Below are 25,426 nucleotides of genomic sequence, written 5' to 3'. Positions count from 1 at the left end.
AACCAAGGGAAGTAATTTCTAAAGTGCCCCCATCTCCCACATTGGAGTGATTTAGGATGTTCGGTGTCTCCGTATCTTCGGTAGCTGTTTCCTATAAATTATAGCATGTTGCAATAATGTCTGGCAGCAATTGCAATTCTCTCACCACACTCAGTGCACACCACACCACACTCAGTGCAAACTAAAAATAATTGTGTCCCTGCATAATCTTATAGTGGATGACACACAAACACAAGGTATGGCCTAGCTCTGAATGGGCTTGGTAAAGCCTGTTGTGATCCCCAACAGGCTGTTGTCCACTTTTTTCAATCAAAGTCAGGAGACAATGCCAGCCTACTTAGGAGATTTATGCTAAATGGATTTTTTTAAAGAGAGTTCTGGACATTTTAGTTTCATTGTAAATGCCAAGTTTCTTTAAATTACAACAATTTACTATTAGAATATATGTTCCAAGACGTTTGCCTATTTAAATCAATGTGTGTTTAATTATTTCAAGTGAAGATGAAAAATGCGCTGTTGCATGATTTTTAAGTGCCCTTTTGCGTTCATTCCCCCTGCCCTCTGACACAGTGAAAATTCCTTTTAAAAAATCCCTGGATGACATCACTTTGGATTAAATAGGTTTTACTCTAAGCTAAGCGTGCTTCGAAATGCTGCCTTACTTTAGTGCAAAAAGCAAAACCATAAAAGTGTTTTCTTAAGCATGAGTGAATGTGGGCAGGTAAGATAGAACCGGGGAGTCCCTTACATCATTTTGTTATTCCGCTTTTGTTGCAGGATTGCTCATTTTAAATGGTGCAAGTAAGAATTTAGCATCCTACCAAACAAAAAGGGGGGAAAGCCTTCAGACCAATTTCTGAAAATGGCCGTGCTCTCTCTGCATATGTGCTAAGCTGTTGCACAAGTGCAAATTTACTACACTGATCTGACTCGGCTACTAGGACCGTCCCATCTATGCAGGTATTTCACAGAAAGGGGATGAGAATGCCTTATCAATGGGTGTTATGAGTCCAGAAGAGTGGAGTGGAGTCCAGAAGAGTGGAGTGTGGGACAGTGAAGACAGAGAGCTAGCTCCACTAGCTGTTTCCGTACAGTGTAAAGGACATAATGGAGGACTGGCTCATTCTAGCAATAAATAACAATAACGATAATAACCCTGACTTTCTTCCAGAACCTACATGTACCAAAAAAGTTTCCTCCCTCCGCAGTCTTCTGTACAAGGGTAACAATGGAACAGTCTGATAATCTGATGAGGACCTGGATTGCCTTCAACATTCATCTCTGAACAGTAGAAATGAAAAGGAACTCACATATTATAATGCAAGGCCCTAAAAATGACGGTGCAGGTGTGGGCAGCCCTTCTGCTCTGCATTAAACCTTGCTCACATGCTGTCAGTTTGTTCTCTGGTCACTGTCCGCCTCTCTGTGCAATTATGTACATTTGTTACTTACAGGAACAAACAAACAAAAGAAAACAAGCAGCAATGGCTACACAGATCTTGTGGCTGTTTTCAGTCTCTGTGGTGCAGCCTATACATTCTCCTCGGGGCAGGGGTGGTTGCCATTGATGAAGCTGAATACGACCATTGATTGGTTGGTGCTCTTGAGGGACGCCATCCGCATGGTGCTTCTGCTCTGGGACCTCATGAGATCGCGGGCTTTGCAACATGAAAGCTGGTGGTTAAATTGTTTCCTGAAACTTTTGCTGAGCAGGTAGAGTGCAAAGGGGTTTATGCAAGAGTTGGAAAATGCCAGGATCCGAGCACAGAGAGAAGTGATAAAGTGCAGGATGGAAGTGTCCACCTCGGAATAGTGGTACGACCGATATAAGTAGATGATGTGGTTGGGGAGCCAACAGAAAGCGAAGATGCAGACGAAAACCAGCACTGTCTTGGCTAGGCGTTTTCGCGATTCCATCTGGAAAGAACAACATGGGCTGTGTTGTCAACAACATTCAACAGAAGATGAGGAAACTATTTCAGTTTAACAGAAGACAGGGTGATTTTGTTCTGCACTGAGTTTAGCAATCTCTGAAATATAGTCATGCTTCTCCCACCCCTTCTAAAACTTCATTTTCTTTTGAAATATTACTAAAAATAATAAAAATAATTTATTGTTTGTACCCCGCCCATCTGGCTGGGTTTCCCCAGCCACTCTGGGTGGCTTTCAACAGAGCATTAAAAACAGAATAAAACTTCAAACATTAAAAACTTCCCTAAACAGGGCCTTCAGATGTCTTCTAAAAGTCAGGTAGTTGTTTATTTCTTTGACATCTGATGGGAGGGCGTTCCACAGGGCGGACACCACAATATGTTTACAGTCCAGTCCTGCCTAAGTTTGCTTGACCCTGAGTTGAATGGGACTTACTCCCATGTAAGAATGCAAAGGATTGCAGCTCCGTGGGCCTGGTTAAATGCATTTTGACACCTTGCATACATACAGCGAAGTACAGCAGTAAAGATTTGCCATTATGGAACACCATATTTCATACCAAGAGCAAAGGAACATATTGCCCTATGGTCCTAACCTTGTCCCATCATTGGTAATTTGATCAGTGTACAGATGTAAGGAGAGGGGAGCCTTGTTGCAGGGAGCAGAACTCCCATGTCATAGTTATGTGGGGAAAGTATCCTGTGGACACAAAATGCATAAACATACTTTTCAGTGGTGTTTCCAGTTCAGTTAAATACAGGAAATGGACACATCTAAGTCCCACCAAGACATCACAGCTTCCCATGCTCCCAAAAGCCACAAAAACTGAAGTATGCAAAGAGAACAAAGTGGAGATGTGAGGAAAAATCCTTCAGTAGCACCTTAAAGACCAACTAAGTTTATATTTTGGTATGAGCTTTCGTGTGCATGCACACTTCTTCAGATACCAATGGTATCTGAAGAAGTGTGCATGCACACGAAAGCTCATACCAAAATAAAAACTTAGTTGGTCTTTAAGGTGCTACTGAAGCAATTTTTTTATTTTGCTTCGACTCAGACCAACACGGCTACCTACCTGTGCCAAAAATGAGAATCTTGAAAAGCAGAGTAAATGGCAATGCTGCCCCTACAATTCCTGCTCTTTGCTAGTGAGTTGGGACAGCGGAGCAAAGGCTGGGCAGGAGCTGAAATAGTCAATATGTGTGGATAATGGAGGTACTTAGATCCTAACGTCCCTTCAAAACTGGGGCAGACACTCTTTTATATTCTGGTCCCAAGCCACAGATAGATACACGCAGAATACTGCTGCTTATGCCTCATTGCCTAGCAGATGGACAGCAATATCAACTTTGACAGTGTTCCAGTTCAGAGCATAATTCCACCTCTAGACGACCCCTAACCGGACAGCCATTTGGTTCCTCTTTACATGGCCTGGTTATAAATATTTTCAGATCTGGCCTGGGCATTTGCCTGGGCATCAGCCAGACATTCTCAGTCTCGCTAGTCATCCGGTGTGGCTGATGCAACCCAGTCATATGGGTGGGGTATTGTTGTTGTTGTTGTTGTTGTTGTTGTTGTTGTTATTAAACCACTTCTGCATCACCACGGAGGTAGTGTTGTGGGCTGGCCCCGAGCGAACTCTCGCAATGGGGGCTGAGAGCAGCCCCTTGCGAGGAGGGAGTTCCTGCCTCCGTCAGACCCAGGCCGGCCAATAGGGTCGACCGGGAGGCGGGGCTTCACATCTTTGAAACCAGCCAGAGGCGGGAACTCAGCCTTTCCTTCCCTGGCTCCCAACCCGATCGGATCACCCGCCCACCCACCCTGTAGGCTAGGCAGGTTAGGGCGACGCTGCTATGGACTTCGGTTGGTCGCCTTGGTTGGCCAGGGGGCCTGGTAGGATTTTTTCCACTTGGGCTAGCCAAGCGGGTTTTTTCGCCTACCTCATAGCAATTTGTCACAACTTGGTTTTGCGGTTAGGCATTGGAAATTTACATAAATTGAAGAGGGGGGGGCAGATTGCATCATCCTCTGCCCAGAAATTGGAGAAGCAATTCCGTTAAAGGAGTTCCGGGGGCGGTAGCTTTGTCCTGGGCCTGCGGAGGACAGGGCCTTATGGCACCCTCCAACGGTGGCCACAGGAGGTGTCTCAGTAGATGTACATCATTGGGCTCCTTTCTGGTGGTTGATTTCTCCCGGACTGTAACACACGGGTTACAGTCGGATATAGCCGGTTAGGTTCCAATGCCTAAGCCAATACCGCTCATCATTCGTAACCAATAAAGTTGTGGCCTTTTCGCCCACTTAAATTTAATCATTGTGTCTTGTGTCTTATTTCTCGTGGAGGGAGGGGCATTCCCACACAATTATTATTATCTGACACCTTACCTCCCTGTACATCTCCCAGTCTTCTACCATCCTAACCTACTTGCCCGTTCTTTTGCCTACCCATCTATATCCTTGTTCCAGCTCTTCTCAGCTCAGACCCAGCCTGCAATTGTTTCTGTTCCTGGTCATACACTCCTGTGGATTTTTTTTCAGTAGTGACATGTGGCATAGGCTGGAGTCACTCTCCGAGCACCAGCACTGCAGCTTCTTGCCTAGATGGGACTGAAGCTGGGTGGCTTTCTATTTATTTATTTATTTATTTATTTATTTATTTATTTATTTTATTTTTTTTACAATTTATTTTTTTATTTGTAATGAAATGCCACCCCCAGTTTGGCTTTGGGTAGTTATTACTTGCAAACAAAATAAGACATACCTGTTTTCTAACATGGACATTTCCTTCCACCGGTAGGTTGTAAGCACTCCGTATCAGGTTTTTGGCAATGAAATAATAGTATACTGAAATAACAGACAAGGGAATTATGTAAAAGATGAGAAAGGAAGCCACGGATTGAATTTTTGGATGCAGCTCATTGGTCAGTGGGTAGGGTGTACAACTGATGAATGTTTTGTTAGTGCCTTTGTCATAGAAAGGTCGCAGGTCTGAAAACACAGCTTCAGGAATGGCAAGCAGCATAGATAAAATCCAGATCATGATAGCTTTCAAACAAATCTTCATCAGGGCGTGGGAAGCTTGAATGTCCATTGGTCTCACTATGGCTCTATACCTAAGGACAAGAGAAATAATTATGTTACTAACCATAAGGATGAACCTACGGGGTCAAATGTGCCTTGATTAGCACCTTATTAACATGAGAAAATATGTTTGGTCATAAAAACTGGGTTAAACTCTTCCCTTGCCCCATTCCCAGTAGTAATAATAATAATAATTTTATTATTTATACCCCACCCATCTAGCTGGGTTTCCCCAGCCACTCTGGGCAGCTTCCAACACACATAAAAACAGTGGATCTGAATCTGTGATTATGAGAGTTACCAAATTCTTGCCTGCTTGACATGGCTGATGGCTAGTTTGGAAAATGTTAAACTCTTTCAGGAAACATAGTTCAGCCTGCAAAATGATTGCCCTGCCCATGACATTGATTCCTTTTCATTAATGTGGAGATTGATATATATGCTATTTCCTGGAGGGATTTCTCCTTGTGCCCAGTGTTGCTAATTCTGTACCTCTTTGTACAAATCTACCATAGACTGGACAAAAGTGCCTCCTCTGCTGTCTTGCACTTGGCATCAGGGAGAAAACCTCCTTTGGTGCAGTGAGGTTCCTAATGCAAAGAGCAGCTTCAGGTGGGAGCATAATTTTAATCTAGACCACACTGGGATGGGGTGTTAAACTTCCCCTCCTTACCTGCCCCCTGTATAGCTGCTGCTGACATTTTTATTTTTATTTTAAAGAAGGAACATGCATTTTAATTGCATTCAAACAATGAAAATCATATCTAATTTAGCCCTTGTAATTGTGGTGTCTTTTTTTGCCTTAGTTCGCTTTCCCAAAGTTAATGACTGTATCATTCAAGAAGGCCAGAACTCCTACTGAGAAAAGTCAAAATCCCTGTGCCTTCATGTTGAATTTTTTTTAAAAAAAAACTTTATTGTATATTGCAATCAATACAGTTAAAAAATAAACTATACAGTCATAACTTTGTACAGTTGTCTTTTTTGTTTCCCGCATAGTTCACCCCCCTAGTATGCCCCCACCCCTCCCCTCCCCTTGACTTCACAACCGTATCTAAACTTATCCCATTTTTCACTAATGATAGTCTGCACACCTTTATTCTTATATTACCAATAGTTTCTTAAGTACCAAATACTTCCTATTTTCCCTGTTTTAATCATTACAATACATACTTTCCCAGTGCTATTTTTTAAAAATAAAGCCTTTTATATATCGTAGATAAGACTTGGTTTCTCTAATTTACTTTGTAAATAATTTATAAATATCTTCCAATTATTTTGTAAATCCTCATTTTTTATATTATTGATTTCATCATATCCTTCATGTTGAATTAATATCCAGTGTTTCCTGCAGGACATGCTTCAGTGTTTGATACCACTTATGACGCACAAGATTTCACTGGGGGAATGTAAATCTGACTGATCTAGTTATTCAGGTGGAAGGGACAAGCATAATTGACATAAGAGAAAATATCTCAAGGGCTGTCACATGGAAGATGGAGCAAGCTTGTTTTCTCCTGCTATGGAGGGTAGGACTCGGATCAATGGATTCAAGTTACAAGAAAGTAGGTTCTCATTCTCAGAAAGAACTTTTTGACACTAAGAGCTGTTCGACAATGCAATGGACACCGTTGGGAGGTGGTAGACTCTCCTTCCTTGGAGGTTTTTAAGCAGAGGTTGGATGACCATCTGCCGTGGATGCTTTAGTTGAAATTCCTGCATTGCAGGGGGTTGGACTAGATGACCCAACTCTACAGTTCTATGATTCTATGTAAATTTCCCTGACTCTTATGTATCATTGGCTGCCGCTAGCAGGCAGTAAGCAAAGAAACACACAACACAATTATGTCACATCACAGGATATCATTCTCAGCAGAAACCTAATGTTCTCCTGCAGTCTGTAGCTTTGGCCTATGAATGAAAAACAGCAGAATCTTTGAACTGATTAATCTCCACTGTGACTAGCAGACAGTGGTGGTTGGTGAGGCAGTTTGTTAGTTGGAACTGCTGGTTTTTGCTGCGGAATCGTTAAGGTACGAAAGCTTCCTTTCCCTCCAAGTGCTTGGAGGGAGGGCCTTCCTCACTCAGCAGCACTGTGAGAATGCAGAGTTTCCGACCGGGTAGCCACTCTTTCAGTTGCCAGTAGTCTGTGCTTCTGTAGGTGCATCCATTTGCTCAGCAGCCACAGTCACACCCTGCCTCCACTACTGCCTTCTCTGTCTGGGCAAGGATTACTCCACAGCAATGGTTGCCACTTGGCAGCTCTCATTAGAGCAGGAGCGGGGCCCTTGATTCTCTCTGTTCGTTGTTGGATTACAACTCCCATTGTCCATGACTTTTGACCAAGCTGACTGAAGCTGATGTGTGTCCAGCAACATCTGCAGAACTTCAGGATCCCCATCTCTGACTAGGGAACCAGTTCATCAGCTGCTACCACCAGAAGATTCACTCACCTTTAATGGGCAGAAAGATAGCTCACATTCCACGTGCTTTGGGAATCTATTCTCTTCCCTTGGAATTTATTCTCTTCAGTATTATACCCTCCCAACCCAGGATGCAGCTCAATAAGACACTGAACAAGTGGTATTTTTCCAGTTGTTAATTAACGATGTATGGCTACACAAAATGCCATTTTTAGGGACTGCTACCATCATTCCTGCCAACCTAGCAGTTCGAAAGCACGTCAAAAAGCAAGTAGATAAATAGGAACCGCTACAGCGGGAAGGTAAACGGTGTTTCTGTGCGCTGCTCTGGTTTGCCAGAAGCGGCTTTGTCATGCTGGCCACATGACCTGGAAGCTATACGCCGGCTCCCTCGGCCAATAATGCGAGATGAGCGCGCAACCCCAGAGTCAGACACGACTGGACCTAATGGTCAGGGGTCCCTTTACCTTTACCTTACCATAAACATACATGGATATATCCACTCAGTTGGGCTCCTTTACTATTTCATGATAAAATGTGGCACTTAATTTTTTTCCAGTGCATTCCTATTCTTGTTAAAAATCAGCTAATTTATGTAAACAATTATCTGTGATGTCAAATTGCATGTGTGTGGAACAGATCTCATTTGTGTTTGCTCTAGAAGGCTGTTACTATTTGATCAAGATAAGCACATTCTTAAGAAAATTAATGTGAGTGGGAGAGTCAAGCACTCATTCAATGTCTCCCATGGGGCATAAAAGTGTTTAACTTTGGCTTGATCATACTCACTGCTGCTTAATCCAGATTTTTAATTTTAATTCAGTGGGGAGACTTCTGTTGTTTGCACACTTCCCAACTGAGCCAAAAAGGTTAAAAAGCAATTATTTTATTGCTTGGTGTGTAGTTACTGAATAGCTGCTTTTAAAAAATAAAATAGCTGTGCTTTCTGTCTTGCTGTCTCCCCCATTTAGTAGATTATTTGCTATGTGTGTGCATTTGGTATGGAAGCCTAGAATTAACAAACGTGTTCATTAACCAGGAGAAAAGAATATGATGATCTACATATAAGCACCTTCATTTGGCCCGGGACTGGTCTGTTAAGTTGAGGGGACCTGTGTGCAGCAGTTGTTGGTAAAACAGGGGTGCTTACCTGACCTCCCATCACTGCTGTCCCTGTGGTGTACCGGGAGGGCAAAGAGAAAGAGCAAGGCGGCAGCGAGGTTGGTGTGGTGCAAACACACCAGCAGAAACACTGGATTGGCTCTGCCAGTGTGTTTCCACCACACCAACCTCACCACCACTTCACTTGTCCTCCTGGTACACTATGGTCAGGTAAGCAGCAGCACCCTACCCATGGCTACTGCCTGTGTGCAAGATGAATAGTGGAAGCCCTAGTGAATCATCAAGTATCAATCATAAGCATCAAGTTTCTTCTGCCTATTTCCATACTTCTCACCAATGGGGCAAAGCCACTCAGCTCATCAATACTAACCATGAATTGTCTGAAAGACCACAGTGTATGGGTGGTTAGATTTTAACAACCTTTAATCAGTTCTCCTGAATTAGATAAGGGGTGTGTTTGTTTGTTTGTTTGTTTGTTTGTTTGTTTGTTTGTTTGTGTGCGTGTGTGTGTTGTAAATTTTTATTCCAAGTAACATTTTTACAGATCAGTTTCATTTGTTGAGACATTAGTGTTACATTAGGAGGAAAGGGGGAGAGAGGTGGAGGGGGGGGAAGGCGAGTGTTTCTATTTTACTTAATATATGTGTGGGGTTTCGTGTCAGCATCACTTGTGCAGGTTCTCTGCTATTCGCTTGTGTTCCTTTGGAGGTGAGAGAGGTTGCAGGTGTCCTAGGGTGTGGTTCTTCGTTTGTGATTGTCTGTGGTAAGCTTTGCTTTCATGTGTGAGTGGGGTGGGTGGGTGTTTTGGATCAGGTTAGCCATATTGATTTGTATGCTATTGGTGGATTCTTGTCATCTTGTTGGGCTGTGTATGTGATAAAGGGGAGCTATACCGGGGTGAAGATGTCTTCTATTTATCCCCGTGTCAGTTTCAGTTTATTGGTTAATTTTTCTACTAGGGCTGTTTCCCATACGGTTTGGTACCATTGGCCCATGCTTACTCCTGACAGGTCTCTCCAGTGTCTGGTTATGATGTTTCTGGCTGCTGAAAGTACCGTAGGTGGGTTATGAGTTCTTTGTGGTGTAAATGGGAGTTATTGTCTTGGAATATGTTTAGTAGGGCCAATTCTGGGGTGATTTCTAATACTTGCTTAGTTATTTTACAAATTGCTCATATGGCTGGTGTCCAGAATAGTTGGATTTTGGGGCATTCCTACTACATGTGGAGGTATGTGCCTGTGGCGGTGCACCCTCTCCAGCATTTAGGTGAAGTTCCTGGGCACATTAGAGCTAGTTTTCTTGGTGTTAGGTACAACCTGTTTTTGTGTGTGTTCAATGCTTTTGTACTAGTCAGACAATTGGTTCAATTACTTTAAAAAGCATTTCTCCAGAACTCCAGCTGAGATGCAAGTGGACAGTATGGGGATGACCCTTATAAGAAATATTCAGAAAGCTCTACAATAGCTATTGTTAGCTCAGAGGAAACATGAGCAAAAAGGCTGCTTTGGTAATATAATCTTACCCTGTTCCTGAGTCAATTGTGTCCTGCACCTCTTTCAGTTAATATCACATCCTAAATGCATTTTAATAGCTGCTCTTTAGTGCAGTAGTTTCAGAAATCTAGTCAGATACCTGGGAGTTAACATCAACTTAGTGAAAAGTTTGGATGTGGTCTGTTCCCATTCAAACATACAAATAACCAAATAAAACAATAATACACCTCAGGTTTTAGTCTACTACCTGATTTTGGGATAATAGAATTTTGGAGACATGCTGAATTTTTACAAAGCATCTTAAAAAAGATCCAGCAATTCATCTTCAGTTAGCCACTACCTACAAGTATGATTGTTTGTCTTGGCACTGATTTTGAAACATAGGGTGGATTTGCATGGGTGCACAGTAATATAAGCTAGTCTGAATCCACCTTCAACCATTTTCTTTCTACAAGGAAAATTATGGTTGCAGTCGCCTCAGGGTGAAAGCAACAGAGGTTGCCAAAATCAGCTTGTAGAAAAGAGAAAAATGCCCAGGTGAGTCACTCTGGAAGCTAATGGCTTAAGTGAGTACGTTCCTAGTTACCTGGACCAAGACAAAGAAGTTGCTATAGTAACTGATTTAGTTCACAGTGACATAAAGCGTAGCCAGTCAAGAATGATGATGGGCAAGTACGGAGCTGGAGAAACGTATCGTAGATAGAGAAGTGTAATTGCTGGAATCCTTGCAGAGGCTAACAAAGAACGTTCTGAGAAACCAGCAACCAAGCTCTGTACTTACAGATAAGCAGCCCAAAGTCATCTGAAATGTTTCATATGATGTGCTGTACAACCTTTGAAGCTACACTTCTGGTTCTGTTCCCTAGTTCCATGTGCAAGTTTTTTATTATTTACCATCAAAATTTATGGCAGCTTAAATCCCTGATATAGATGCATTGAGGTGGTAGCTAATTGGTGGGATTTACTTGGGAAACCATATTTGGGTACCGAAGAACCCTATTTTCCCCTGACATCCTGCTAAATAAAGCAAATTCCAACACTAGCATTCATGGGCTTCATTTTTATATAAACAATAATAATCTAAAACTTAAAACAGATTCTTTGAGTTATGAATCTCAAAGGACTCACAACCCTTAGAATATCCCAAAGAACATTAGGAACCATGAGAATCTACTAGTAAATATGATATATCATGAAACATTTATCATGAAACATTCTCCCCATGAAGAAATAGAATATCTGAAGAAAAATGCAGCAAATATCAAGCTGGGAACCAAGATATGATGCTCACTAAACATGCCTAAGATTGCCGGAAGAAGTATCAACAACCTCGGATATGCTGATGATACAACATTGCTGGCAGAAAGTGAGGAGGAATTAAAGAACCTTTTAATGAGGGTGAAAGAGGAGAGTGCAAAGTATGGTCTGAAGCTCAACATCAAAAAAACGAAGATCATGGCCACTGGTCCCATCACCTCCTGGCAAATAGAAGGGGAAGAAATGGAGGCAGTGAGATATTTTACTTTCTTGGGTTCCATGATCACTACAGATGGTGACAGCAGTCACGAAATACGCCTGCTTCTTGGGAGAAAAGCAATGACAAACCTAGACAGCATCTTAAAAAGCAGAGACATCACCTTGCCTACAAAGGTCCGAATAGTTAAAGCTATGGTTTCCCCAGTAGCGATGTATGGAAGTGAGAGCTGGACCATAAAGAAGGCTGATCGCCAAAGCATTGATGCTATTGAATTATGGTGCTGGGGGAGACTCTTGAGAGTCCCATGGACTGCAAGGAGATCAAACCTATCCATTCTGAAGGAAATCAGCCCTGAGTGCTCACTGGAAGGACAGATCCTGAAGCTGAGGCTCCAATACTTTGGCCACCTCATGAGAAGAGAAGACTCCCTGGAAAAGACCCTGATGTTGGGAAAGATTGAGGGCACAAGGAGAAGGGGATGACAGAGGATGAGATGGTTGGACAGTGTTCTTGAAGCCACCAACGTGAGTCTGACCAAACTGCGGGAGGCAGTGGAAGACAGGAGTGCCTGGCGTGCTCTGGTCCATGGGGTCACGAAGAGTCGGACACGACTAAACGACTAAACAACAAAAAAAACATGCCTCTGTCCAATGAGTGAGACCCTGCTCTCTTCCAGTGTTTTATGTGTGGACACATATCCCTAAAGGGACAGACAGAAATAGAGTAGTACTGCCAAGATTACTGCCTTGCAGCAAGAGCCTCATTTAGCAAGGCTGCTCTTCTCTCTAGCATATTTAGCAGGGTGATTAATCCAATCTCAGTTCCAAACAATGTGAGCTAATAAGTGCAGCAATTGTTCTGCACAGAACCCACAAACAAGTGACCTCTCAAAACTCACAGTCCAACATTATCAGCAATTAATATCCAGGACTCAACATCCTGCTCTTTTTAAAAGTTCAGACACAGGTTCCCTTGGAGATGGCTTGAGTTGGCTTCAATTTTTTTAAAAAAGTAATCTATTCAGTAAATCCATTAATCATATTCTTGTAGGACCTTAGCAGAAGCAGGGTGTTCATCTGCTGGTGTGCACGTTTTTGTGTGCATGTTATTTAAAGAGAGAAAGCTTGTACTACTAGAAATTCTACAGATTGGAAGTTGCTACCATGATAAATGCTTTTTTTCCAGGTTACTGTTTACCTGGAAAGGCAAGAACACAGTGGAAGACTGATGCAGGTATGCAGTTATAAACATTATGATCCAAATGTTTCCTAGAACAGGAGAGTGGGCTACAAACATTTGCATTACTGGAGAGAAATGTCATCTTGAGCGATGTCGCATATAAAAATATCCCTGCGAACGGAAAAGAACTACTTGTGACTTCATCAAGTTCCTTATTTATTTGATCGTACAGACCCTTCTCAGCTAGTACAGCCACTGCTATCGGCTGATAATAGAGGATAACCTTATAGTGAGTTTGGTCCAGATTTCCTGGTGCTTTGAAAAGTACAAGAGGTTGGAAGAATGGATGCCCTTTTTCAGAATATTTAAAGAAATATTAGAGTATGATGAATTTGTGAGCAGGATTTGAGATATGAGCAACAGAAGTAATCCTATATAATAAAGTCCCTGTGTCTCTGCGTCCAGTCCCTGTGTCTGCGCTACTGCGCATGTGCCCCACGGACACAGGGACTGGACGAAGAGACTGGACGCACACACACACACACACACACACACTCCCCTCCCCAACCCTCTGCCTACCGTTTCCCTGCGGCCACCAACCGCCAAAAATGTTTTTGCCTCACGTGTGCGTTCCTCTTCCCGCCGGACTCACGTGGACGTAGAGCGTGGCGGCTGCCTCCGCTTCTGGAGCGGGAGGCTGAGGGCGGAGCTGCATGGCGGAGGCGCCTCCGAAGAGCCTCTCTGGCGGCCGAACTGCCCGCAGGCCAGCCGGGAGCGCCGCCCTGAGCTTGCCAAGGGCGCCCATGCCGCTCCGCGCTGCTCTCAGGTCCCGGAGATCTCTTCCGCCGCCTGAGGGGTGGAGGCGACGAGGAGTCCGCCCCTAGCGATGGGGAGGCCAGGGGGCGGGAGACGCTGGGCTCAGCTGGAGCTTCTCTGGCCCAGCGTTGCTTTGCACACTAAAAATAAATTGGGGTGGGGGTGGGGGGAGGCCAAGGAGGAAATCTCCCCCCCAAAAAAACAGATGTGGGGTGGGCAGAGGCCCAGATCCTGCCCCTTCTTCCTGCTGCTCAGGCTGCCCCTGATCCCTCCAGGCTGATATTTCGCCCCTTCCTCCCCACACATCCTATATAATAATATGCAAGTTCTAGCGCCCGTTTACTTAACGGGCTGAATGACACTAGTTAAGTTATAATATTGTGGTTGTGATTTATTAGATAGATGTTTATTGTTGTTATTGTTGTTGTTTAGTTGTTTAGTCGTGTCCGACACTTCGTGACCGTGGACAAAAAAAAACGGCAGGCACTCCTGTCTTCCACTACCTCCTGCAGTTTGGTCAGGCTCATGTTAGTAGCTTCGAGAACACTGTCCAACCATCTCGTCCTCTGTTGTCCCCTTCTCCTAGTGCCCTCCATCTTTCCCAACATCAGGGTCTTTTCCAATGATTCTTCTCTTCTCATGAGGTGGCCAACGTATTGGAGCCTCAGCTTCAGGATCTGTCCTTCCAGTGAGCACTCAGGGCTGATTTCCTTCAGAATGGATAGGTTTGGGTTCCGGTTTCCGCCGGCAGGAATGGCGGACCTGTTTTCCATCCCTCTGACCTTCGTAAGGAATTTGGCGGTTGCTAGGGGAGTAAATGGCAACCCCCTACCCTCTCCGGGGGTTACGGAGAGGGGCCGCTGGCCCGCGATGCCCCCAGACCCACTCCGACTGTTTATGGAGTGGGGGGAGCTTGGGCTGAAAAGCACTTACGAGGGCCAGGACTCCCGGACGCTAATCTGCATGGCGGGGATTTCCATGGTTAAAGAAGATAATTAGGCTTAAATCTATGGACATACTTCAGAAGGAGGGGAAGAAGCGCTGTTTACTGCTGAGAAATTTATGCTGCTGAGGGAGAGGAGTCAGAGGCTGTATTTCATCTGGAAGAAGGATAGATGGGGACGGAGCGATAAGGGAAGCGAGTTTTTTTTTATTTTTCTTCATATGAGTTACTTCGTACCTTCCCAGACGCGATGTCCTGGCTTGTTTGGAGTGAAAGAGAAGCAAAAGACTGTGTGAGTTGAACTTTATAAACTGTTGTTACTGAGCATATTTTTTAAAGATGTGGAGTTGCCGATGAGAAAAGCCCCCCCCCCTAGTCGGACGGAAGGAGTCCTGGACGCGTTCGGAGGATTTATGAGCTGTGACACACTTTGAATTGGAGCAGCGACCTGAAGCTAAGTTCAGCTATAGGGCAAGGAGATCCATTAATTTACCAAGAGTTTATGGTTTGATGTTTGGGTCTTCTGCCTGGAAAAGCTGTAAATTTTATAAACATCGTTAATCTACATGGCTATGAGAGAAAACGAAAGTGATTTGAGCTTTTTAAGATGGCGCTGCTTCGACGCAACAGGGAGCTCCAGACTAAGAAGATTTATGGGGAGGCTGGACTGATTAACCCACACAGGAGAAAGAACATCTGTGAAACCTTGTTTGATATTTATCTCAGCAGCTGGGAAACAATCGGTTGAAAGTGGAAAACATCTATGTGACTGTAAGGGGAAGATCTGGATTATTATGAACTTGGAGAGACGATTTGAACTTTAGAAAAAAGACGGCAGTGGACGGTTGCGAGGAATCCCCAATTTCTTGAAGCATGGGAACCCAAAAAAAAAATTCTCTAGATGATTTGGCATAACATTCGGTTTGATTGATATATATATGTGTATAATTTGAAATAATGAATGTGATATAATTGGTTTTAATTGGAAAATTAATAAAAATATATTTTAAAAAAAAAACAGAATGGATAGGTTTGATCTTCTTGCAGTCCATGGGACTCTCAAGAGTCTCCTCCAGCACCATAATTCAAAAGCATCAATTCTTTGGCGATCAGCCTTCTTTATGGTCCAGCTCTCACTTGCATACATCACTACTGGGATAGATGATAGGGTGCAGCAAAAGGGGGGGGGCAAACAAGTCCATGGAAAATGGGCAGGAAGTCAATAAAAATAAGAGGAAAACAATGGGACAGAGCAATGGGGAAATTTCTGGAGCAACCATGGGATATCAGCTCCACTCAAGTCTCATGCTCTACCAACTGAGCTACATGCAGTAATCTAGGCAAGTGATGTTCTTTCAGTGTTTTTGAACAGTCTAATTTGATAGGGCTATGATTCCATGGACATCTTTGAATTCCCTTCACCCTTTGAAAGGTCAGCTGATATAGCCGTTCTGCCAATGACCATCCAATCACGAGTGCCCACAAACATGGCACAGGATGTGGCTTTTGGCAGACAGATGTGGACACTGTTGTGGTCAGTGGAATGTCAAAAACAGTATCTTGCAGAGGTGCTTGCCTGAAGCCCTGCCACCAGGGATGCAAAATAATTTTGTTTGGCCTGCATTTTTAAGCAAGCTGACTTAATTCACATCTCCTAGAGGTGATCTACAGAACTAGCCTGCAGGTTTTACACTTCTCTGAATTTTGAAATGCAGCTCTTGGCTCAAGAAAATGTACCCAAATGTGTAAGGCATGTATGAATTTTTGTATGGACCCCCCTATGGAAGAATGTTTTTAGTATACAAATATCAGTACAGTATAAAACAATACATAACACATAACAAAGAAACAAAAGATAAGAGTATCTATCATATTGTAGTATTGAAATATTTTGTAATAATTTTAATTTTCACCCCCTTGTTTAGTCATTGGGGCTTTTTTTCCCAGGGAAGCCTGTGTGTAGAGGGTTACAAACGGATTTTTAAGAATTATATATTTAAGTGTGCAACAATGTAGAAATGAGATGGTATCACCTTACGAAGAAACACATGCCAAGGTAGACACATCCTTATGTGTAACTGCCACATGTCAGCTGCTCATGTTTTGTAAATCCTTATTTTCACCACTCCTCATATTTCTAGCTCTCTTTGGCCAGAAATCATTAATTTCTATAATTATAGGGTTATTATTTCATAAGTGGCTCAGGGAGCACAATGTTCAACAATCTGATGTGTTTCCATTCACTCCATTAATGGGCTGCTGCAATATACCCTGTGCTATTTAAAGCCTTTTGAGAGGGATTATTTCCCTTAATGACTTAACTGCTAGTGATTTATTTTGATATGTCATTTTCTCACACAGAACATAGACAGATGTGCTGAAAAGGAAATTAGGCCTATGTTCCCAGTTCGAGCTGGAGAGAATACAAAGCACAGAAAACTGCCCACTGCTGCCATGATTGATCTAAACAAGAATCAGAGTTCAGAATGTGGTACAATTATATAGAAATGAGAGACGCTGATTCATTGAGGCATTTATGCAGAGAACTGTGTGAAACAGTATTTAGGCTTCCCTTTATTTTCCTCTGCCCTGTGATTGATCCTTCTGTTCCCAGGAACTACCAATCAGTGAGGACCAGGGATACCAACTTGAATAATCGATAATAATATTATAATAATTTATTATTTATACTCCACCCATCTGGCTGGGCTTCCCCAGCCACTCTGGGTGGCTTCCAACAAAATACAGTAATCCATCAAACATTAAAAACTTCCCTAAACAGGGCTGCCTTCAGATGTCTTCTAAAAGTCTAGTAGTTGTTGTTCTTTTTGACATTTGGTGGGAGGGCGTTCCACAGGGCGGGTGCCACTACCGAGAAGGCCCTCTGCCTGGTTTCCTGTAACTTGGTTTCTCGCAGCGAGGGAACCGCCAGAAGGCCCTTGGCGCTGGACCTCAGTGTCTGGGAAGAACGATTGGGGTGGAGATGCTCCTTCAGATATACTGTACTGAGGCCGTTTAGGGCTTTAAAGGTCAGCACCAACACTTTGACTTGTGCTTGGAAACATACTGGGAGTAATCGATCACAAGATGTGGCATGCACACACGCACACCATTTGAATAGCAATGCCCATCAGCTTGGTGGGAGAGGGTTGGTTCCCTCAAATATGTTATTAGGGGTGAGGCAAAGGGGCTTTGGTCCTTAGGAGTTGGCTCCTATGGTGAGGACCATATGATCCAGTAGTTTGGAGGTAGAGTTCAGATCCCTTCTTCCATGCCGCTAACTTAGGAGGTAATCCTAACCTCCAGTCAGCTGTGGCCTGACGGAGCAGCACAGCCAGTGTCAAATTCACAGCCCAGGTTTCATAGAATCATAGAAAAGTAGAGTTGGAAGGGATACTGAGGATCATGTAACCCAGAGATGGTCCAACTTGGCCCTCCAGCTGTTTTGGGACTACTATTCCCATCATCCCTGACCACTGATCCTGTTAGCTAGGGATAATGGGAGTTGTAGTCCCAAAAGCGCTGGAGGGCCACGTTTGGCCATCACTGATTCAAACCCAACCCCCTGCAATGCAGGAACATGCAGCTGTCCCATATGGGTATTGAACTGCAACCTTGATGTTATCAGCACCATGTTCTCTAACAGCTGAGCTGCCCAGTGGAGCAAAAAGGCCCAACGGGGACTGCTGCCGTCACATAATGGCAGCAGGGTCCACACAGGATCCAGCAGATTGTGCACCACCTTCCCCCCTTTTTGAGGGACTGTGCTGGCTGCTGCCACCAGGGTTGCTGCCAGAGATTGCTTCTACCTGGCCAGTATTTGGGCATTAGGGGGTCCTCTTGTGTGGTGGAGCTGTTTTGCCAGCGTTGAAGCTCTCCTGCTGTTGGGGGCTAAGCAGAAGAATACACACAGTGTGCCCTATGCTGCTGCACAGTGGAATCCTTCACCTATAGTACGTATAATCTACATCACAAAGTTATCCTCAAGATGCTCAAGAGCAGATGTAGAGAAGTGGCTAAAGAATCTGAGGTTTGGGGGTAAATGTAATATTAATCATGTAATAATAATAATGTAGTAGTAGGCATGTTCTATGACAACCACAGTCTTAAATTATGTCCTTTTGCACAGCCTCCTGAGCAAGCCAGTGTTGAAATAGCCAACACAGAATCCCCTTATTGCTATCCCACCACCTGCTGAAACACAGGGAGTATTGGTGAGTGATAGGACCTTCTCAGTGGTGGCACCGCATCTTTGGAAAGGCCTTTCCTCCAAGATGTCTCTGATGTTGACGTTGTTTACCTTTTGATGATGGTTAAAGACACATCTCTGTTGCCCTGGTCTTTAATATGCTTCTTTTGCTATCACTTGCTGTTTATCTGTATCTTGTTCAGTTTTAGCTGTTGTTATATATTGCCTATGTAATATTGTTGTTTGTGCACAAGGCGTTATTAATTTGCACTTTTCTACTGTTGGGTTGTTGTTCTATTTTGCATTTAAAGCTTGTTCTACTGTATGTGTATCCTGCCTCAAGACCATTTGATGAAGGGAGGAATAATTATAAATCAAATTTATAATAATATTGATGCTAATGCCACCACGCATCATCATCTTTCTCCAGCTGGTATATTTTATGACAAACAGGACAATGTGTTGCAATTCCATTCAGTACTTATATGGTGCAATGAAGCTCCAGCTCATAATCAGGATTGATAGGCCCCTACAAACAACACCCGGTGCCCATTTAATCGTACCTGTTTCTCATTCTTAAATATTCTTTTCCTTCCTAGCTAGCTGCAACCGCTGCAGCCCTTTGGCTGACCTCACCATGTGTATCTGAAGAAGTGTGCATGCACACGAAAGCTCAGACCAAAAAAAAAAAAACTTAGTTGGTCTTTAAGGTGCTGCTGGAAGGAATTTTTTTATTTTGTTTTGACTACGTCAGACCAACACGGCTACCCACCTGTAACTAGCCCTTTGCTTTGGTTGTGGATAAACGTGCTGGTCATAACAGCTCCGAGTTTGCTGCACTTGAACCCTCTGCTCTCACTCAGCAGCTCTGTGTGTTTGCACTGCATGGTGGTGATGGGCAGGGGAGCTGAAGAAATGCGCACTGTAAACAGGGATGTAATGAAGTCCTCTGCTGTATTGACAGAGTGGCAAGCAACCCAGGATGTTTAAGATTCTGTGGATTTATCCTATCTAGCTATATATACACACGAGGCACAGAGTATGATAGGCCCTATTCAGAAGCAATCTCCAGGAAACAACTTTCTAGGAGAGCAGTCCAGCTGCCTTTCTAATTATTGTGTATGCACACATAGGAGAAACTGAGGTTTGGTGTTTTGTATTGCTTCATTTTATAGGAGGGTATTTGCCCCAGAAGTTTTGTTGGCTTTTGGTAGACGTTTAATATTATTCATACCCTCCAACATTTCTCCAGTGAAATTAGGGACACCCTATCCATACCTTCCTCCGATGAAAATAGGGGTGCCCAGTGCTATTTTTCTAGAAGAAGAAGAGAAGCCAGAATTCACCAGGAACACCTTCCTCGTTCTCTTAAAATGCCAATGGCACCCACCTGGGAAGTGTCGATGTTAGGATTCTTGCCCCGTGCTTGAGTTCAGGTGAGTTCCATGTGAAAAATGTCGGGGGGGGGAGGCAACCTATTCCATACCCTCCAACATTTCTCTGATGAAAATAGGGATGTCCTAAGGAAAAGTGGGGCATTCCAGGATCAAATCAGAAACCGGGATGGCTTCTGTAACTCTGGGACTGTACCTGGAAAATAGGGAAACTTGGGGGGGGGGGTCCTGTTACTGCATGTATGTATCACCTTACATCCACTGAGCTCAGTGCAGTGTGCATGGTTCTTTTCTCCTTTTACTTTCACAACAGCCCTGTGAGGTGGGTTAAGCAGAGAGAGTGCACCTGGTCCAAGGTCAACCAATGAGCTTCACTGCCAAGTTCTGGTCTGATAGGCCAACAGTTTGAACCTTGCCAATGTACTGCACTGCCTGAGTGTAGGAGGTGTAGGGTGATGCCATGCTTTGCCTACCTGCCAAGCAGATTCCCCCACCTGAACGTATTTTCCCACATGTGCTGTATACATGCATCACATGCACAGACCAGCAGATTAGCAATGGAAACCTTTCAAAAAAAAAAAAGACAACAACAACCTGAAGGATTAATAACTCTTTTTTGTAATTCAGAAGCAGGAAGCAATCAAATTGGTATCAGCTTGAAATGGCAAACTCCTAGACATTTTTACAGCTTCACAATATTGATTCTCTGCTGTGGGTCCACTACGAAACAGGTGGTCTGTGCGTGCCATGGGCTCTTGCACCTGCTGAGAGGAGAGAGAGTGACTGAATTCACGCACCCCTGCTCCCTCCTGATCAGGTAACCACCGTTTTTCCTGTTGACACAGTACAAAGCATTTATCTGTCAGGACTCTGGGGAGATTTCTTGTGCAAAGCTGGGTGTTCAAAGCCTGGACAATGATCTCTGGGTGGGCTCTGTACCTCTTTCAGAAATCTGAATCAGCACCATTTGGGCTCTAGATATTTGCAAAATGTATTCCTTCCCTCTCCCCACATCCCGATAAATTATTGGCCTCACAGCCCTTGAAACACTTCAGATACTGGAAGTATCTGGTAGAATCCTGAAAGGGTCCTCTGTCTTGATCCTTCTAGCAGTCAGCATCATTGGATGCCCATGAGTTCGAGTGCTGTGAGGGAGAAAAGGCTCCTGCCAGGTAAATGCTGCCCATCCTTTAGTGCAACTCCCTGCCCTACTCCCAAGCCAGGCTTACAACACTGGTAAATATTGCTCCTGCAGATCCTGCTGCCACTCCTCCCATGAACCCAGCATTCCTTCTCCAGTACATCACGGGGGCTACGGATGTTTTTGATCATACATTTAGCCATTTTTGCTTCAGGTGTCGGTTGCACATCTACTTGTCTTAATTTCCCTGACTTTCCTTTAGTTCTAACAGGATATGTGGAATTTTAATGGGGAAGGGCTGTCGCTCAGTGGTAGAGCATCTGTTTTGTGCGCAAGAGGTCCCAGGTTTCACCCCCCAGCATCTCTCCCAGAGGCTGGGAGAAAACCTTCTCTGAAATCCTTGCGAATCATTGCTGGTCACTGTAGACAATTCTGAGCTAAGTGGGCTGAGGCGTTTGAGGTGTGTGTGTGTGTGTGTATGTGTGTGTGTGTGTGTGTGTGTGTGTTTGATTGATTTTAGAAATGAAGTGGTGTATAAATTTTATGAAATTGAATGAATGAATGAATGGGCCAATGGTTTGACTCAGTGAATACAGGATTTTACAGCTCCTCTCATCTTTCCCTTTACCCATTTCTTTCCTGGACTGAAAAGTTGAATCTTCTTAGATTTTTTCCTCATATGAAGTATATGCTTTGCTCATTTGCCTCTAGGATGATCCATGCACAAAAAGTGGTTTTAGCGCATGTCCTATCCTTTTGGATCATTCTTTGCATGCAGAATAAGGTACCTATAGAGGGGGGGGAAGCCCCTTTATCCACCCCTCAGATGGGGGTGGGTGGGGGGCATGCACCATTGTTGACAGTTCTCTGACAACACGGATCACCCACAGGAGAGAGGAGCTTTCTTTCCACCTCTGGCCTCAGACTACCTACCTTCTGTCAAGGCTGTGCCAAGCAACCTTGCTGAACTTTCACCAGTTAAAAACAAATATCCTAAGGGAATCTCCGTCTCCTGAAATACAAGAATCTGTTTGATTCAAAGTTGTTTTTGAGATGCAAGAGCCATGGCAGGATGTCTACAGCTCACATGCTAAGATTATGCAGAGCCCAGTTTTTAAAACAATAGAAAGACAGTAGCATTATTCTGTGGGTCTTTAGGAGGGAAGTGACTTCTGATGATAGCCCTTCAAAATATCATAGCTGAAACCCTCTCACAGCCTCCTCCCCATGCTAACTCCTGTCAATGCAGCTGCTCAACCTGTGCCCCGCTCAGAGTTTGCTGGAATACAATGCTGCCTGCTGGCCATGCTGAATGGAGCTGATGGGAGCTGGGCTCCAACACTGGAAGGGCCACAGGTTGCCCACCCCTGTCCTACAGATTTAATACACACAGCCAGACCACTGTACCACAAGCAAAAAACAGGCAGATATCCCTCCCCAAACAGATAACTCAGGATGAGTAATGGAGCAAATAAATCAAGCCACTTGCAACAGTAAAGGCAGATGAGACAGCAATAGAATCATAGACTCATAGACTTGTAGAGATGGAAGGGACCCCGAGGGTCATCTAGTCCACCCCCTGCAATGCAGGAATATGCAGCTGTCCCATATGGGGATGGAACCTGCAACCTGACCATTATCAGCACCACGCTGTAACCAACTGAGCTGTGTTCCTGTGAAGATCCCATTCTAGGGGATTCAATAATTTACAGTGCAATCCTATGCATGCCTATTCAGAAATAAGTCCTATTCAGGAATAATTTCTACAATTATAGTTTCATTGAACATACCTTTATTATTGTTGTGTAGCAAAGAGCTCACTTATTTGCCATGTTTGTGTGTATGCAGAATACCAGGTTGGTTGTGGCAGGGAATGAGAGGGGAATTCATTTTCTTTACTAGGGAAATGCTCAGTGAGGTTCATAACATAGTGTTGTTTCTGTTCATTCAGTAGAACTCATCCTGTTTGTAGAAGGACATTGCTAGCTATAGAATTGTGCAGACCTGACTATCTGCAAAGTTCTGTCATAGACAACAAGTCTGTGTAGGAAATCTCCAGTATAGATCACATGAGAGGATTTTACAGTCTGCAAAATCAATAAAGACGTTTGGCACATAAAGTCTGCTACATTTCATTTTGCAACATACATTCTGAATGCTTGTAGAAATAGGGTTTAACAATGTACTAAAGGTTTAAGCTGTTTCCTCTATGAACAGTTTTCTCATTAAGTTCCCAAAATGTAGAGGAAAGCAGTTTGCAGAACGATAGATAACTGCAACTCTATAACTTTCCACTCAACACCTGTTAACCGTAATGGATTCTAAATCAATTTATCTGGAAGGAAATAGCCCAAATGAAATGAAATAGCTGATGAAATAACATGGGTCTACTTAATAATGAAATCCCAGTTCCCTTGACCCATCTTTGTTTTTAAGAGTCAATTTTATTTTATTTTTCACTGAATTATTTTTTTTAAAAAAAAGCACATAATAAAAATAGTTTAATTATGGCTAAGCGTATTAAGAACACTGAAGGTGAAGGGCACAGCAAGTTTCCACTTTTGCAAAGGTAGCTATTTTGTCATGTCTCACCCATATAGCTTTAGGTACAGGTTTTAAGCAACCCAGTATTATTATTTCGGCTCTTTATTGTAAACTTTTCAGAGGGAGGGAAAAGACATAACTTCAACCATTCTCCTAAACCAAATTTGATCCACAAAGAGCCTTGGGTTTTTAACACACCGTACTATACTATACTATACTATACTATACTATACTATACTATACTATACTATACTATACTATACTATATGACCCTCAAGAAGACTTTTAGGCACACTGCTTACCTATCAGCAGAGAGAGCCATGAGGGTGAAGACAGACACCCCCACCGAAGTCAGCTGTATGAAAGGGATAAGTTTACATCCAACCCGACCAAACAGCCATTCAGCAGACAGGTACCTGCTGGCATCCACGGGAACACAGGTGAGCAAAAGAAGCAGATCTCCAAAAGCCAAGCTTGAAATGAACAAGTTGGGGACGTTTCTCATGGACTTGACGGTGCAGAAGATTTTGATCAGCGTAACATTGCCGACGAGTCCGATCAAGATGATGATCCCATAAATGGTCGGAATTGCATACAGGAACCGATAGTAAAACAAGTCCTCATCCAGGAGGGACAGATTTGCATGTTGAGCAGAAGAGGTGTTGCAAAGAATGAAGCCATCCAACTCCACATCTAGCATAACGCACTCCTCAGAAGACATTGTCAAGTTTTGGCGTACCAAAAAAAAAAATGCTTGCCTGATTATTATTTTTACCCCAAAAAGAAAAGAAAAAGAAAAAAAGATTCATAAATTCTTTTGAGTCGATTTTGTCCCTTAGTGGGTATTGGCAGAAATGTAATATGTGACGTGATTGATCATAGAAGGAAACACACGCACAAGAAGAAAACCCAGCCCATTCAAACAAGGAAGCATCAGCATAGCTTCTGTTTCGAAACTTTGCTCTCTCTCCTGTTCATCAGGCCTGGGAATAAGTACTTCCCCAATTTGCAAAGACTGAGCAGTGGTCTACACAAAGCTGTCCATAGTCCATTACCCACACTCCTAGTGAGATTTCAGTGTCGAAACGAAGGGGTTGCATTTTGCAAGTACTTTTGGTAGTTGCTGCTCTTTCCAGCCCTTTCAGATCCTGCACTTGCAGGCTGCGTTTGCAGCAAAGGTGAGGAGCAGCTCCTTTAAACACTCAAATCCTAGAGGCAGGGTCTCTGGAACGTCAGCTCTCTCCCTGCTTCACCATAGCAAGCTTCCTTCTGTGAGTACAGTAGATATATAGGAAAGTGCAGTCTGTTTCTGGGGGATGTCAGCCACCTGCTGGACAATTTCATCACTGCCCAATGAAATGTCTTTTGAAATATACTCTTGAATCCCTCTAATGTATTTTCGTTGGGATTGTTCTTATGTAGGAGGCACAAGTTTAAAGTCTCACACTGTTCCTTACCTCATTTGGTTTTGAGGGAGAGAGACAAAAGGCATTTGATGTCTTACCCTACAATTCAAGAGAGCTAGAATTCTGCACAAACCGTCTCAAGATACTTGAACAATTTACTCTGTTTCATCCAAGATTCTGTTGGAATCAATTATACAAATTATGTCTATTTGCCTATGGGCCGTAACTTTGTTCACACTTACTTAGGAGTCATCATTACTGGACACAATGGGATGTTCTTTCCAGT

The 25,426-nt window shown here is 43.4% G+C and overlaps 1 protein-coding gene across 1 annotated transcript; it reads right to left on the bottom strand.

Annotated features, from left to right (window-relative positions):
* Positions 1-169: 169 nt before the first annotated feature.
* GRPR (gastrin releasing peptide receptor) lies at positions 170-25,071 on the bottom strand. The gene is made up of 3 exons (XM_035115768.3): positions 24,037-25,071; positions 4,694-5,045; positions 170-1,917 (listed from the first exon to the last, which is right to left on the bottom strand). Exons 1-3 carry the CDS (start codon positions 24,453-24,455, stop codon positions 1,531-1,533), a joined length of 1,158 nt encoding a protein of 385 aa, XP_034971659.1. The 5' UTR covers positions 24,456-25,071; the 3' UTR covers positions 170-1,530.
* Between the last annotated feature and the right edge of the window lie 355 nt (positions 25,072-25,426).

The sequence above is a fragment of the Zootoca vivipara genome, chromosome 4 (genome assembly GCF_965207765.1).
Source record: "Zootoca vivipara chromosome 4, rZooViv2.hap1.1, whole genome shotgun sequence".
NCBI lineage: Eukaryota > Metazoa > Chordata > Lepidosauria > Squamata > Lacertidae > Zootoca > Zootoca vivipara.
Note: the sequence above shows the minus strand (reverse complement) of the source record. Positions and strands in the feature narration are given on the sequence as shown.

Excerpts from the sequence above, each read along its gene's own strand:
- GRPR (XM_035115768.3), bottom strand. The coding sequence starts at position 24,455 with ATGTCTTCTGAGGAGTGCGTTATGCTAGATGTGGAGTTGGATGGCTTC. Across the intron at positions 5,046-24,036 it reads ATGGCTCTCTCTGCTGATAG|GTATAGAGCCATAGTGAGAC; the intron begins GTAAGCAGTGTG and ends TCTTGTCCTTAG. Across the intron at positions 1,918-4,693 it reads ATGTCCATGTTAGAAAACAG|ATGGAATCGCGAAAACGCCT; the intron begins GTATGTCTTATT and ends TGTTCTTTCCAG.